The sequence below is a fragment of the Colletotrichum lupini genome, chromosome 8 (genome assembly GCF_023278565.1).
Source record: "Colletotrichum lupini chromosome 8, complete sequence".
In the NCBI taxonomy this organism is placed as follows: Eukaryota; Fungi; Ascomycota; class Sordariomycetes; order Glomerellales; family Glomerellaceae; genus Colletotrichum; species Colletotrichum lupini.
This window is the reverse complement of record NC_064681.1, coordinates 3,755,464-3,768,448: the sequence shown is the minus strand read 5'-3', so window position 1 is coordinate 3,768,448 and position 12,985 is coordinate 3,755,464. Positions and strand designations below refer to the sequence as shown.

The 12,985-nt window shown below is 46.3% G+C and overlaps 3 protein-coding genes across 3 annotated transcripts; 2 read left to right on the top strand and 1 right to left on the bottom strand.

Annotated features, from left to right (window-relative positions):
* Positions 1-1,338: 1,338 nt before the first annotated feature.
* On the top strand, positions 1,339-3,814 carry CLUP02_15605 (uncharacterized protein; the record flags this gene model as incomplete). The annotated part of the gene is made up of 7 exons (XM_049294529.1): positions 1,339-1,514; positions 1,576-1,624; positions 1,705-2,132; positions 2,198-2,575; positions 2,640-2,706; positions 2,782-2,974; positions 3,033-3,814. The coding sequence occupies 7 exons, from the start codon at positions 1,339-1,341 to the stop codon at positions 3,812-3,814; spliced, it is 2,073 nt and encodes a 690-aa protein (XP_049151675.1).
* Positions 3,815-4,201: 387 nt separating this feature from the next.
* On the bottom strand, positions 4,202-6,524 carry CLUP02_15604 (FAD binding domain-containing protein; the record flags this gene model as incomplete). The annotated part of the gene is made up of 6 exons (XM_049294528.1): positions 4,202-5,081; positions 5,168-5,485; positions 5,542-5,941; positions 5,995-6,085; positions 6,191-6,278; positions 6,385-6,524. 6 exons carry the CDS (start codon positions 6,522-6,524, stop codon positions 4,202-4,204), a joined length of 1,917 nt encoding a protein of 638 aa, XP_049151674.1.
* A 671-nt stretch (positions 6,525-7,195) lies between these two features.
* Positions 7,196-9,149, top strand: CLUP02_15603 (glycosyl hydrolase family 47; the record flags this gene model as incomplete). Its single annotated transcript, XM_049294527.1, has 2 exons — positions 7,196-8,851; positions 9,030-9,149. The coding sequence occupies 2 exons, from the start codon at positions 7,196-7,198 to the stop codon at positions 9,147-9,149; spliced, it is 1,776 nt and encodes a 591-aa protein (XP_049151673.1).
* Between the last annotated feature and the right edge of the window lie 3,836 nt (positions 9,150-12,985).

The window sequence follows — 12,985 nt, the reverse complement described above, 5'->3', positions numbered from 1 at the left end:
CACCAAGCCCCGAAAGCGTGTTCCACTCAAACGTTCTTCATGTTCCACACAACCTTAATCCGATGCGATCAAATGAGATTTCGCCCTTTGAGGTATGGCAAACTGAGAATGCGCAGTGCATTGCGCGACTAGTGTACAGTTTTAGGTCCCACAAAATCAACTGCTCACTCTCCTTGTTTGTGTAATAAACGTCAGGTATTTATGCCTACTCTTGACTGAACACCATGCTTCTGGGGAATCGCTGATGCGCCCAGGAGATGTCATTGATTAGAGGTCAATTGACGACGAACATGGCTAGAGTGAAGAGAACTAGCAGCGACCGCTCTTGACTTGGATCCCGGCAGGTAAGCTCTTCGCTAGAGGCGCTGTGAGTTGAACATTGAGATTAGGCTGCTGAATCTCACTTCTGAGTGCCTCAAGTTGAGTCTGAGGCTTCATCACAGGCCATGAGGAGTGAGAAGATCAGAATTGTGTTGACAGAGGATGCAGCATCTGAGGCATTGAGATCAAGCGACCAGGCAATAGGAGAAAGACAAGTAAGTGTATTCATGAGAGTCGGCGATGAACATCACTACCTCGGATCCAGCAATGCTTCTCCTGCCTCAACCCCCACGTCAATCATATCCATGCAAGCTGTCATCGACGTCGGAAAAAGAATCTCACATCCAAAGCCAAGTTCCCGACCGGGTAAGATGGACACAGGCGCCGGTTCCTGCATCCTTCACAAGCCAATCACCCAATCAGCCTCCCAGTGAGACATCTCACGCTGCTCGCTTACGGTCGAGAAGCGCGCGTTCTGTAGCGCCGCCCGAGTCCCGAGGGGATCATCAGGGGGGAGCTCTCAAGGGCCTGACAGGATGCGGCCCGCCACGGTCCACTGTGGAGAACCATAAAATTAGAATGCCTCAAGCGACCGTGGCTGCCGACTGGTGCCTTCAGACGCGAAAGGTGTTCACAGCTTACTTCGCATCTTCTCAGTCATAGTTATGAACGACGAAGCTCAGCATATGCGTTGAAAGATCAAATGAACACGAGGTTTTGAAGACCTTGGACATGGCGCGGTAGCCGCTCCTGGGCTTGGCCGTTCATGGTAGGTCGTAACGCTGTGTTATTCCGGAAACTTTGTAAATGCCGAAATGCCGTGATATCGAATTATGGGTCCCTGTTCGGCGCCGAAACCATCAATGATCTCCTTTCATTTAGCCTATCTCTTTACACTATGGGAACCATCACTTGGCTTTTTTTTTTCTTTAATTCTATGCGTCTCGCCGAAAAGCCGACAAGAACACGGCCCCGGTAGCTAGACGTTCCCCAGAGCGGAATTGTATACCGGCTTACATGGCGACCGCCGCCGACATTGGAGTAGGTGTGGCGAGACTCAGCAAAGCGTGCACTGAGTGTCACTCGCGCAAGGTCAAGTGCGATGCGCCTATTGTCGGGATACCCTGCGGCCGATGTGTCAGCAAGGGATGCTCCGAGAGTTGCAAGTTGGTCTCTCGCCAGATACGAAAGAGGTAGGCGAAAGCATGGGAAACCTCGGACAACATTCTCAGTCCTCTGACGATGGCGCTCAAGGAAGAGAAGAACAGACGATTTGATCCAAGACTGCCACGGCACCCAGAATGTGAGAACTCTATGTATCTTCCCATCGGCCCATGGCATATGAAGCTGTAGAGATATAGCAGTGATGACTGACTGGAGCAGAACACTGAGTCTACGCCCAGAGAATCCTCGTCAATCCATGCCGTAGAAGATTTGCCTAGCCTTTCTACTCGAAGTGCGCAGCGGTCTTCCATTCAACGCTCGCATGATCCACATGGCCTTGGTCAACTTGGGAAGACGAGCTCGATAGGTTCAGGCCCCACGCCCGAAAACATAAGAGACGTCTATGCACTCCCGCAGGCGCAAGCAGAATATAATGGAAGGAGTCATTATCTCAGCATACTAAAGACGGCGATGAATGGCAGTGAGACGAGTGAAAGTCCCGGACTCAGGTCTACTACCAACAGCTCCACCAATAACACTCCACGCTACCCAGAAAACACGCAGGTCGGCATGACTGGGTTGGATCCAGTGGATCTGGAGTTTCTTCTAAAGAAGGGCGCATTTGTGTTGCCGCACCGGGATGCCTTGTAAGTCGTCCATTCAAAAGATAATTCCCGTGATGAACCTAGAAAAGCTGACAAGAAGATGTGAGAATGGTATTTCTAACTGCCTATTTTCGCTTTGTTCATCCATATTCGCCAGTATTGGATCCAAACCACTTCCTGCAATGTTACGAGTCAGGATCCTACTCGCCGTTCCTCATACAGACAGTCCTAACAAGTGCTACTCTCTACGTGCCGACTGAGCTCCTCACCTCGTGTGGATACTCAAACGTCACAGAGGCGCAGACGGCATTTTTCAACAAGGCATTGCTACTACACGACTTTCAATGCGAGAAGAGTCAACTATGCCTGCTTCAGGGATCCCTCATCCTAGGCACAACTGCCTTCTTCTACCCCATCGACCGAGATGTTCAGTACTGGTTCTTCAATGCCGTCCGGCTTGCCACGAAATTGGAACTCCAGAAGCTGTGAGCACACCTCAAATTCCATACTCAACCCCGGGTTCAATCTTCTCAACATTATCATTCGCAGTGATCAACTACGGATTGCGGACACTCAGCTTCGCGGGCTATATAGGAGAATTTGGTGGGTGATCTACGTGAGTTGATCACCTGGGCCCAGGAGATTGGAGCCACTTGACTCACGTGCCATTTGGATTGACCCATCGTTCTAGTGTCGAGACGTGCTACTGTCATTCCTTGGCATGCAAAGTATGCCTCTGGTCAGCGACAAGAAAAAGCTGCCAGCGTTGCCAACGGCCGAAGATTGGGAAGTTGAGAGTGGCAACATAAACACCCTATTTACTTCCACGGTAACTCGTGAACAAGAGCTTCACTTCATTGATTACTGCAAATTGTCTGTGCTAGGTAGGTTACAATTGGTCAACATATGGTACAGCTCTTGACACTTACCAAATGGTGACAGGAAGGAAATGGCTGGTTGGAATATCCGACCCAGATCAGGTCAACGCTGAAACCATGGCTCACGAGTTTCATAATTGGAGAGGTCAGCTTCGAGGAGCAATCTGCGCAGACCATCACCTCACCGATAGCCCCTACCTCACGGCCCTAATCGCAGCCAGTTACAGGTTCGAGTGTATCTTGTACAGGACTCTCAAGCTTCATTGGAAGTTTATTGATGTTTCCCGGTACGACTGGGTACGAGGTCGACTTCGATGCTCTATGTTCGAGCTTGACACGCTGTTCGGCAGAGCTCTTGCAAATGGCGAACTTAGGAGCCTGCCCATGTCGTTGTGCGTCTCCCCAACGAAGAGTCCCAACATCGAGAATGAACGACTAACGATTGACCCTGGAAGCAATTCCAACATACCAATAGCACTGGCCCTCCACATAGAGACCGCCTTGGATGCCACCGAGTCGAGCGCAACCAAGTCCATGTCGCTCATCTACATTCGTCAAGGATTGATCATTCTCGAACAGCTTCAGGACTCACCAGTCATGAAGAGGGTATTGTCCATCTTTGAGTGGGCGTTAACTCGGTTGGATTTAATCCCCGAGGTTTCTCAGGACAAGCAACTCAGTGGCGGTGTTCGTGCTGGCAGTGACCAGGACGGGTCTGTGGACCAGGTGGGAACCTCGACGGGTCAGGAATTTGGAGAAATGCTCGATCAGATGGAGCCGTGGTTTGGTGATTTCCTCGGGCTTGACTTCCTTGATAATTTGAGATCGAGCGGCGACAGAGGATAAACTTCGAATGTTATTGAGCATAGTAGTGATTGAAATGAAATTACATTCACTGGGGCTTCGCAAAGGAAGTCTCGACATAAAGTCTACCCACCCCCCCCCCCCCCCCCCAAATTTTGATGCTGATAGTAGAGCAGTCCTTTTGCTCCACACCTGTTTGAGAATCAGGTATGCCGGTGAGTCCGCTGGCTTGCGGTTATCGATGCCTCCAGCGAAAAGGGCGACAGTTCACCGTATGTTTACCGCGCAGGTTTTGAGGACCCAGTCATGAAGTGAGATGCATTCAAGTTGTGGTCATCATGATTGCGGGATCAAGTGGTACGAGGGTTCTATGTCACGGTCTAGATCTATTCCGGCGTCTAGGATATTCAAGTCTAGCTACATGTGTCTTCAAACAAGAGGGAGTGTCTTGGTGCTACCAGACCAGAAACCCTTAAACAAAAGTCCCACCTCCTGCACATTTTCGATCGGGTATATGCCAGCCAAGATGCCGTCTGGGCGTAGAATAACAAGCCCGCCGCTTTTGGCTGAGATTCCAAAGGTATTGTGTCCCTGTCCGTCGACATCACAGAGCACCAAACTAGAAGGAAGCCCATCATACACATCCCACGTGTTGGTAATAGTACCAGTGATAATTGTCGTGAAGCTAACCATCTGGTCGTATTTATTGGCCGCGTTGAGAGACTCGAGAGTCTCACGCAGCGCAGCCACCTTTGCTGTCTGTTGACCAGGGCGACCAGCAAAGATGAGCATGTTCCACTGCCCAGTGTTCTTATGGATAATGCTCTGCAGGCGTATGGGGACAGACGGGCCGGGTGCTCTGAGAAGGATGTCAGGGCAGCGATGTCCGACGGCCAAACTACCAGTGGTAGCCTTGTCGACCAGGACCGAGGGCCCATAACTGACGCCAAGACCAATGTTGAAGCTGGCGTTGGACGTCAATATGTCGCCCAGCACCTTGCTCGGCTCAGGCTTGCCGCTGCATCCCTTCCACGTCTCGGGCACGTCGCCAGACATTACAGCCGCCAGAGTCTTGTCGATATCAATGACCTTTTGCGCGACGGCAAGGCGCTCCTCGGAGTACGTGTCGAGCACTCCCGTCTGATACCACCCTCTGAGAACTCCAGCCAGCTTCCATGAGAGGTTAATGGCGTCGTGGATTCCGGTGTTCATGCCCTGGCCGAAGCCGGAGGAGTGTGTGTGAGCAGCGTCGCCGGCAAGGAACACGAAGTCATCCTTTCGCATGGCCGCGGCTACCTTTTGCTTGATTCTGTGTTTGTCGTCAGAGAGGTAACTTTCGTAGTCCTCAAGAGTTATACTTGCGTGTAAATAGTCCACCAGTCGATTCGCTCGAACTCAAGGTTGAACGGTTGGACGGACTTGATTACCTCCTCCATGGCCTGTTCTTTGCTGAGACCTTGGGGATACTTGGCCTTGAGCGTCGGAGTGAAGACGTATCCCAGGCGGCACGCATCCTTATCAAGCCGAGCTAGGAAGGCGCTGCCGTACTCGGCGCTGTTGATTGTCACAAAGCCAAGGTCGGTCTCAGGAATGTCAGTCTTGACACGGCCATCAAAACGAACCCATTCGTACGCCGTTTCGTCACCAATCATTTCAATCTTGGCAAGTTGTCGGACTTGAGACGTGACTCCGTCGGCGCCGACCAGGTATTTACTTTAGAGGATTAGTCAAGTTCTTCTCATTGGGGCATGTATGAGAAGGGGCTATACCATCTGACCGAACGTGTTCCGTGTTGAGGATGTTGAAGACTAGCTGTTAGATTGTAGCCGTCTTGGGGCTTGTCGTCGATTTGGTAGTCGACAAGTTCCCACTGATATTGAACTTCATTTCCTGAAACGGCCCTATACTTGGCAGCAAAGATGGCCTGAGAAGACTTTTGACGGATGTTGATGATATAGTCGTGGAAAGTTCCAGTCATGGCAGTGAACATTGACTGCTGGCCCACGGCCGACACTCTTTTGCCACCCCGAAAGGTGGCAATCCCCCGTACAATGTTGCCCTGTTGAACTATTTCTTCGGCGACGCCAACCTGTTCGAAGAGCTCGAGAGTGCGGGGGAAGAGAGTAATGGCTCGGCCAAAGGACTCCTGGACCTCCAACTCTCGTCTTTCTTTGGTTCAGCGTCAGATCCGCCCAATATCAAAGTAGCTTCCGCCAACTTACCAATGATGATTGTGGGGATGCCTTGCTGGGCCAGACCGAGGGCAGTCACCAGGCCGACCGGGCCAGCGCCAACAATGAGAACATCAGTTGGCTCGAAATGCATGGCCAATCAAGGTAGTCAGATAAGTTGTGGGATATTTTCAGATGGTTGATGGTAGATAGAAAGGAACCAGAAGGAGTCGGTGGTCCTGATAACAGTCTTATATGTGAACGGGAAGATCTCGGTCTTCGAGTGCATGGGATGAACTAAATCACCGTCTACAATTTCCGTTCCATCGTTGCGTCTTTGCCCGGAGTTCGGGGTCAAAGTGATAGGCCGAAAGTACCCTAGACAATACATATCTTTTGCTTGATATACAGGAGGCTCTCAATATCCCGCAGCCGCCTTACTCGGCATCCAGACTCCGTAGAAAGATGAAGGTGACAAAATTCCGGCGCCGAAAGAAAATGTGGGTCTTGTTCGGCACCGAACGATGAGAATCAATCTTCAATTGCCTGCCGCGTCTTGGCCGTCCCATTAAACCGGCCATCGTTCTACCTCAGTAAGTAAACTCTCGGCAGGGATGAAGCAAGGTTCGCCAGACACAAACGACCCCAAAATTTGATGGGTCGCTCTCACAATTAGGGGGACTGAAATACGCGGGAAATGGGGCACGTGTGTTTTGACTTTCAGCTCCATGTCTCAACCGTCTCGAAACGTCGCTCCAAGTTCCATGGAACGCCACAAATCTAACCAAGAAAGCAGCCGCCCGTTGGCTTGGCTTGGCCCAGGCTTGCTCGGTAAAAGTCAAAGTTGGTTGTGAACACCTAACCGCCTTTTCTCCTAGCCTTGCACCGCCGGCCCTTACCTCACCTCAACTCCAACTGGTGAGATTTTGCTATGAAATTCCCAATCAGGGGCTTGCGACAGCGACATCCGTAAACGGTTCCCTCCTTACAGACCACAGCTTTTCTTGTCGCATCTTGCTTGGTCACACTTCATGTTCCTTTCTCGTATTCGATAGACGGCAGACACTCTCATTCCACCGCCGTCACCGAACCGTTTCCATGACTCGAACCTAGCCGTGTCACACAGTCTCCCTCCCTTGCTTGGCCTCAACCATCGAGAAGGCCTCATCACGCCCCAGGGCCATCACGCCGCCTCTCATTCACGCGTCTCTCTATTCACGTATACTTACACAGACATATACCGACATTTGTCATGGGGAGGACATCATACCGCTGGACGCGGGTGCGCTCCATCGTCCTCACCCTCATCACAATAACATGTGTCATCTACATCCTCGACACAACATGGCTACACCCGCGCACAGAAACAGCTATGCTGGAACGCTTCATGAACACAGAAAGCCTCGTTCGGCAACCGGCGACACCAAAGTCTAGCTTCGACTGGTCCGCCGTCGACCTAAAGTACCCGCCTCAAGACCCGCTCACCCGCGTCCCGAACGGCGGCCGCGGCTCCCTGCCCCGTGTGCAACACCGATTCGCCTCCGAGTCCCTCTCCGCTTCCCGGCGCCGGGAAGCCCGCCGGCAAGAAGTCCGGCGCCTCTTCCAAAAGAACTGGGCGAATTACAGAGAGTATGCCTGGATGAAGGATGCTCTCAACCCCATCTCGGCCACCGCAAAGGACCAGTTCTCCGGCTGGGCCGCCACCCTCGTCGACTCCCTCGACGTCCTGTGGATCATGGGCCTCAAGCCGGAATTCGAGGAGGCTGTCGCGGCCGTCGCGAAGATTGACTTTAGCATCTCCACGTCGGACCGCGTAAACACCTTTGAGACAAACATCCGCTACCTCGGCGGTCTCATGGCCGCCTACGACCTCAGCGGGCGCCGCGTCCTCCTCGACAAGGCTACCGAGCTCGGTGATCTGCTGTATGGCGCCTTCAACACAGAGCACCGCATGCCGGTAGACTTTATCAACTTCAACGACGCAAAGTCAGGCAAGGGCCTCATCGTCGAGGGCTCCGTCGTCTCGGCGTCACCGGGCACCTTATCCCTCGAGATGACGCGCCTGTCCCAACTCACCGGCAATCCAAAGTACTACGACGCCGCCGCCAAAGTCATGGACCTCTTCCACGACGGCCAGCAAAAGACTAAACTCCCTGGCATGTGGCCCATGTTCGTCCACATGGCCGACCGTGACGTCGTCACGGGCTCAACCTTTACTATCGGCGGCTGCGCCGACTCGCTCTACGAATACCTCCCCAAGATGATCGCCCTCCTCAACGGTGCGGAACCAAAATACCGCACCATGACGGAGAACTTCCTCAAAGCAGCCAATGAGTCCCTCTTCTTCCGACCCATGCTTCCCGGCGGCGAAAACGTCCTCATCTCGGGCAACGTCGACGTCGACGCAGGCGGAACCCGCTCCCTCGACCCGGAAAGCGAGCACCTGTCCTGCTTCATCGGCGGCATTTACGCCCTTGCCGGTCGCGTGCTGGGCAAAGAAGAGTGGGTCACCGTCGGCGCGCGGCTGACGCTGGGGTGCTACTACGCCTACCAGGCCATGCCGACGGGCATGATGCCGGAGCGGTACAATATGGTCAAGTGCGACCGTCGTGACGCGTGCGTGTGGGATGAAGACAAGTGGGACGCGGCGAAGAAGTTAAAGACGGAGTATAAGGAGCACTTGCCCAAGGGCTTCACTACGGCCAAGGACCCGCGGTATATCCTTCGGCCCGAGGCGATTGAGAGCGTCTTTGTGCTCTACCGCGTCACGGGCGACCAGGGGTTCCAAGAGGCGGCCTGGGAGATGTGGAAGGCTGTGAGTAACGGGACGCTCGTCGAGCACGGCAATGCTGCGGTGTTGGATGTTACGCAGAAGCAGGATCCGCTGCCCAAGGAAGATTACATGGAGGTGAGTTTTCTCGTCATGTTCCTTTTGCTGCTCTTTCCTCATCTTTGCATTCTCCTGCCATGTCAGCATTCCTTTTTGGCAGGGATGAGTTTTCCGTTCTAAATCGGGAGATTGCGAAGGGGAGAGAACAGAGAGAGAAAAATTCCGCTTGACTGACACTGCATGACCACCTATTTAGAGTTTCTGGCTGGCGGAGACACTGAAATATTTCTACCTCGTCTTCTCACCGCCCGACCTCATCAGCCTCGACGACTATGTGCTGAACACAGAAGCGCACCCCTTCCGGAGGCACCTTTGAATTGGTGCAAGGGGCATGGTTAGAGTTGAGGAAAAGGTGGCATCGTTCACTCACCCCGGATTTCGTATCCCGAACGCTTGGGTTTGGATGAAAAGGAGGTGCGCGGACAGCTCCGCTGATCTGTGCTCTCTTCTATTCCATTGGGCGAGTCTGATACATGACTTGCTAAAAGCGGCACTGGACGTGCGATGGGTTTACATGTTGCCGGACTCGTGTATCTTTAGGGCGATAATATTCTGCTAGCACCTGCCGATATCCCGCCCCCAAGTGTGGCTACGACCGCTCCTACCTCCGACTACGGAGCCTAGCTACCTATACCTACCTACTTACCTACCTACCTACTTACTTACTTACTTACCTATCTACTTACCTATAACTACTACTTCGTTAACCTTACCGTCGCTACTATTATTATTATTACTAATTAAAGCTATTTTTAACGTTAATATATTATAAAAAAAGAATAATTACGAAGTTAACGATCCTTTTATTTATTAATATATTATTAATTATAATAATTACGGTTATATAGAATATAATTACTTATTTTATAACTAGCGCTTCTTTAGCTTATTTAAAGCTAGAGTAGTACTTAACGAGGCTACTTACAAAGCTAGCTTTATAATCCGAATTATTTAATATAAACCCTTTACTAGGGTACTAACTATTATTATTTATTATTATACTTATAGCCTACGTTATAATTAAAAATAATAATACCTCGTAAAGTTAACTTATTTAAATAAGCGTTATAGATCCTCGACCTCGTTTATAAACTATTATTAATAAATTACTACTAGCTTTTTAAGTAGTAACTAGCTCTTTTATCCTATTATTAATAACTTTTATAACTACTATAACTATTTATTTAGTAATATTAACGCTTTTATATGTTATTACTACGCATTACTACGTAATAAAAAGGACTAAATCGTTAACTAATAAAATAAGGGTATTTAACTTATTTAAATCCTTTTAAGCCCATAGTTAAAAAATAGTAATTATAATAATATCGTCGCCCGTAATATACTTAATATACTAACTACTTACTACCGTAACGAATTAAGTAGTAGATCCCTTATTAAATAATTATTTAACTAATTACGTAATTTTATAAAGTACTAATACTATTTCTAATATAATAACGCGGGCTATATTATAAGCTTATTTATCGTACTTATTATTACGATTTCCCTACTTTAATAATATCCGGATATTTTATTAATAAATTCTATATATAAAACTAATTAATTTAATATACCGCTATTTAATATCTATAGAGCTATAAATAATAATTATACTTTCTAAGTTATAAGCTACTTTTTATTTAATAAGAAAGAAGCTAACTATTATTAAGCTATTAACTAGTTATTAATATTACTCCGAGCTTATAAAATTCCCTTTTTATAAGTTATATATACGGATTGCGAAATTACTCTACTTAACGCCCTTAATAATAATACTTAATTTAAAGTAGTATTATATATACTCTATTATTAATACGTTAACTTTAATATATTAACTAAAACCTAGCGCTATTTTAGCCCGGTTATAAGGGACGAGATTAGTACTATTATATATAACTCTCGCTTTTAATAATTCTTTATAAATTAGGGTAATCTCTTTTATAACGAATTAATAACTATATACTATAACTAATTATTTAAATTTAAGATTATTAAGTACCCTATAGTAATAGTTAATTACGTTATTAATACTTAGTTTAAGCCGTAATATAAAAAAATCGTACTTACTTAGGTTAACTAAATTAAATACTTCGGTTACTTAATTACGTTAATTATTAAATCTTTATATATAAGTATTAAAATACGTATTTATTATTATACGAGCGACTTTAAAGCCGTATTTAATAAATTAATTATTTTTTAAGTAGGTTAAGCGGTTATAATTAGCGCTTACTAAACCCGTTATTAAGCTAAGGTATTAAGTACTATTATAAGATTATTTTAAAAAAAAAGGTCTGTATATATATATATATATTATAATACCCTTAGGTACCTTTTATAAAAACTCCGTACGCTAAGTAAATAACTAAATTTAAGTTTATATAAGAAGCTATTAAAAAAGTGCGTACCTTATTTAATTTAAACTATTTATAAGCTACTTTATTATTACGTCCTTTAGTAATATATTAAGGACGGTACTTTAATATTACTAAAAGAGATCTATTTATATTAGTTTTAGTAATACTTAGAGCTTATTATTAATAATAATACCTCTACCCCCCTACTTAATCCCTTATAAGTCCGAGGTAAGGGTTACTTATAGGGCTTTATAATAAGTATTATAATAGTTATAGTAGGTACTAGGGTACTTAAATTAAAAAAGCTAGCGGTTAATTTAAGTACCTTTTTTAAACGAGAGCCCTTTATATTTAAATAAAAAAAAGTTATTAAACGCATAGAAATAATACCCGTATTAGTATTATTATTATTAACGATACTTCTAGCGCTAAGTAAGGCTACTTTTACTTAATAAGGCCTCGAGATTATATATAATTTTAATATATATAAGCTTAGTATAAAGATATAGCGGGGGTATTAGTTATTACGAAAGGGAACTTAAGGCAGGTCGGAACGCTGCTATATTGACCTAATTAACTAAAGACTTAACGTAAAGAGGGAAAAAATAGAACAGTAGGTAGAAGCTAGCGAGCTAGCCCTTTGGGCCTAGCGGTCTAGCTCGTTACGTAACTACTAAGAGCTTAGCTTCGTAGCCTAAGGCTAAGCTACGGGGCCTATAGGGGCCCTAATACCTACTGCCGTAATATTACCCCCCCCCTCTATGCTAGAGGGCGCTATCTATAGCGCCGAAAAATAAACCTCTTAATTACCCCTTATTTTAGCGAATCTATAGCCGTAATTATTATTATTATATTATTATCGTCCTTTAGCGGTAGTAAATCGCTAGTTACGGTAGCTTTTATTTATATATCTAAGTTCCGTAGCGGACCTTTAGTAATTAGGTATTAGTAATAAAACGCTTATAGTGCCGCTAGTATATACCTAAAGCTCTTTACGTCGTACTACGTTAGATCTATATTATATCCTTTTTAGTCCGCTTAGTATTATAGCTTTCCCCTATATAAGTATAACTTAACTATTTTAAAAACCTCGTACTCTAGCTCGCTATTATCGTTAGTAATTAGCAGTAGCGGCTCTTAGTTCTACCTAGGTAGTAGGCCGTTAGTAGCCTTCCTTAGCTTATTTAGGTAGAAAACTAAGTATACCCGGCTACTTATTAGTAATTCTACGACCTATATACCCCCCTATTTAGTACTAATAATAGGCTATAGGCCGGCTTATAGCTATTATAATTTATTCGCGTTAACGGACTTTTAATACGAGGTATTAATAAAGACCCGGTCTCTTATTTTTAAGTCGTCTGGGCGCTAATAGTAGTTAGTATACTTTTTATATTATACTTAAGCGACTTTTATATTACCCCTAGTAATTTCCTAGGCCTCGTATATTCCCTAAGCTATACGCTGCGCGTTAGTGCGGTTTAGCTTTTTTTTTATAAAGCCGAATTAGTAGGTTCGCTTGGACTAGTTAAAAGAAAGCCGTAGTTAGTAACCGAATTTTATTTCGTATAATAATAGCCCCGTAGTCTCGCTAGGCTGGGCGGTATAGGCGAAGTTAATTACAAATAGTATATCGCTCTAGTTATCCTAATATTAGTTAACTAGTAGTCTTAACTACTATAGGATATACTAGTTTAGTACCTCTATTTAGCCGTCCGTTTATAAGTAATCCGCTATTAATAGCTATAGCTTAACCCCGCAAATCTTATAGAGCTCCCCCTAGAAGTTAAAA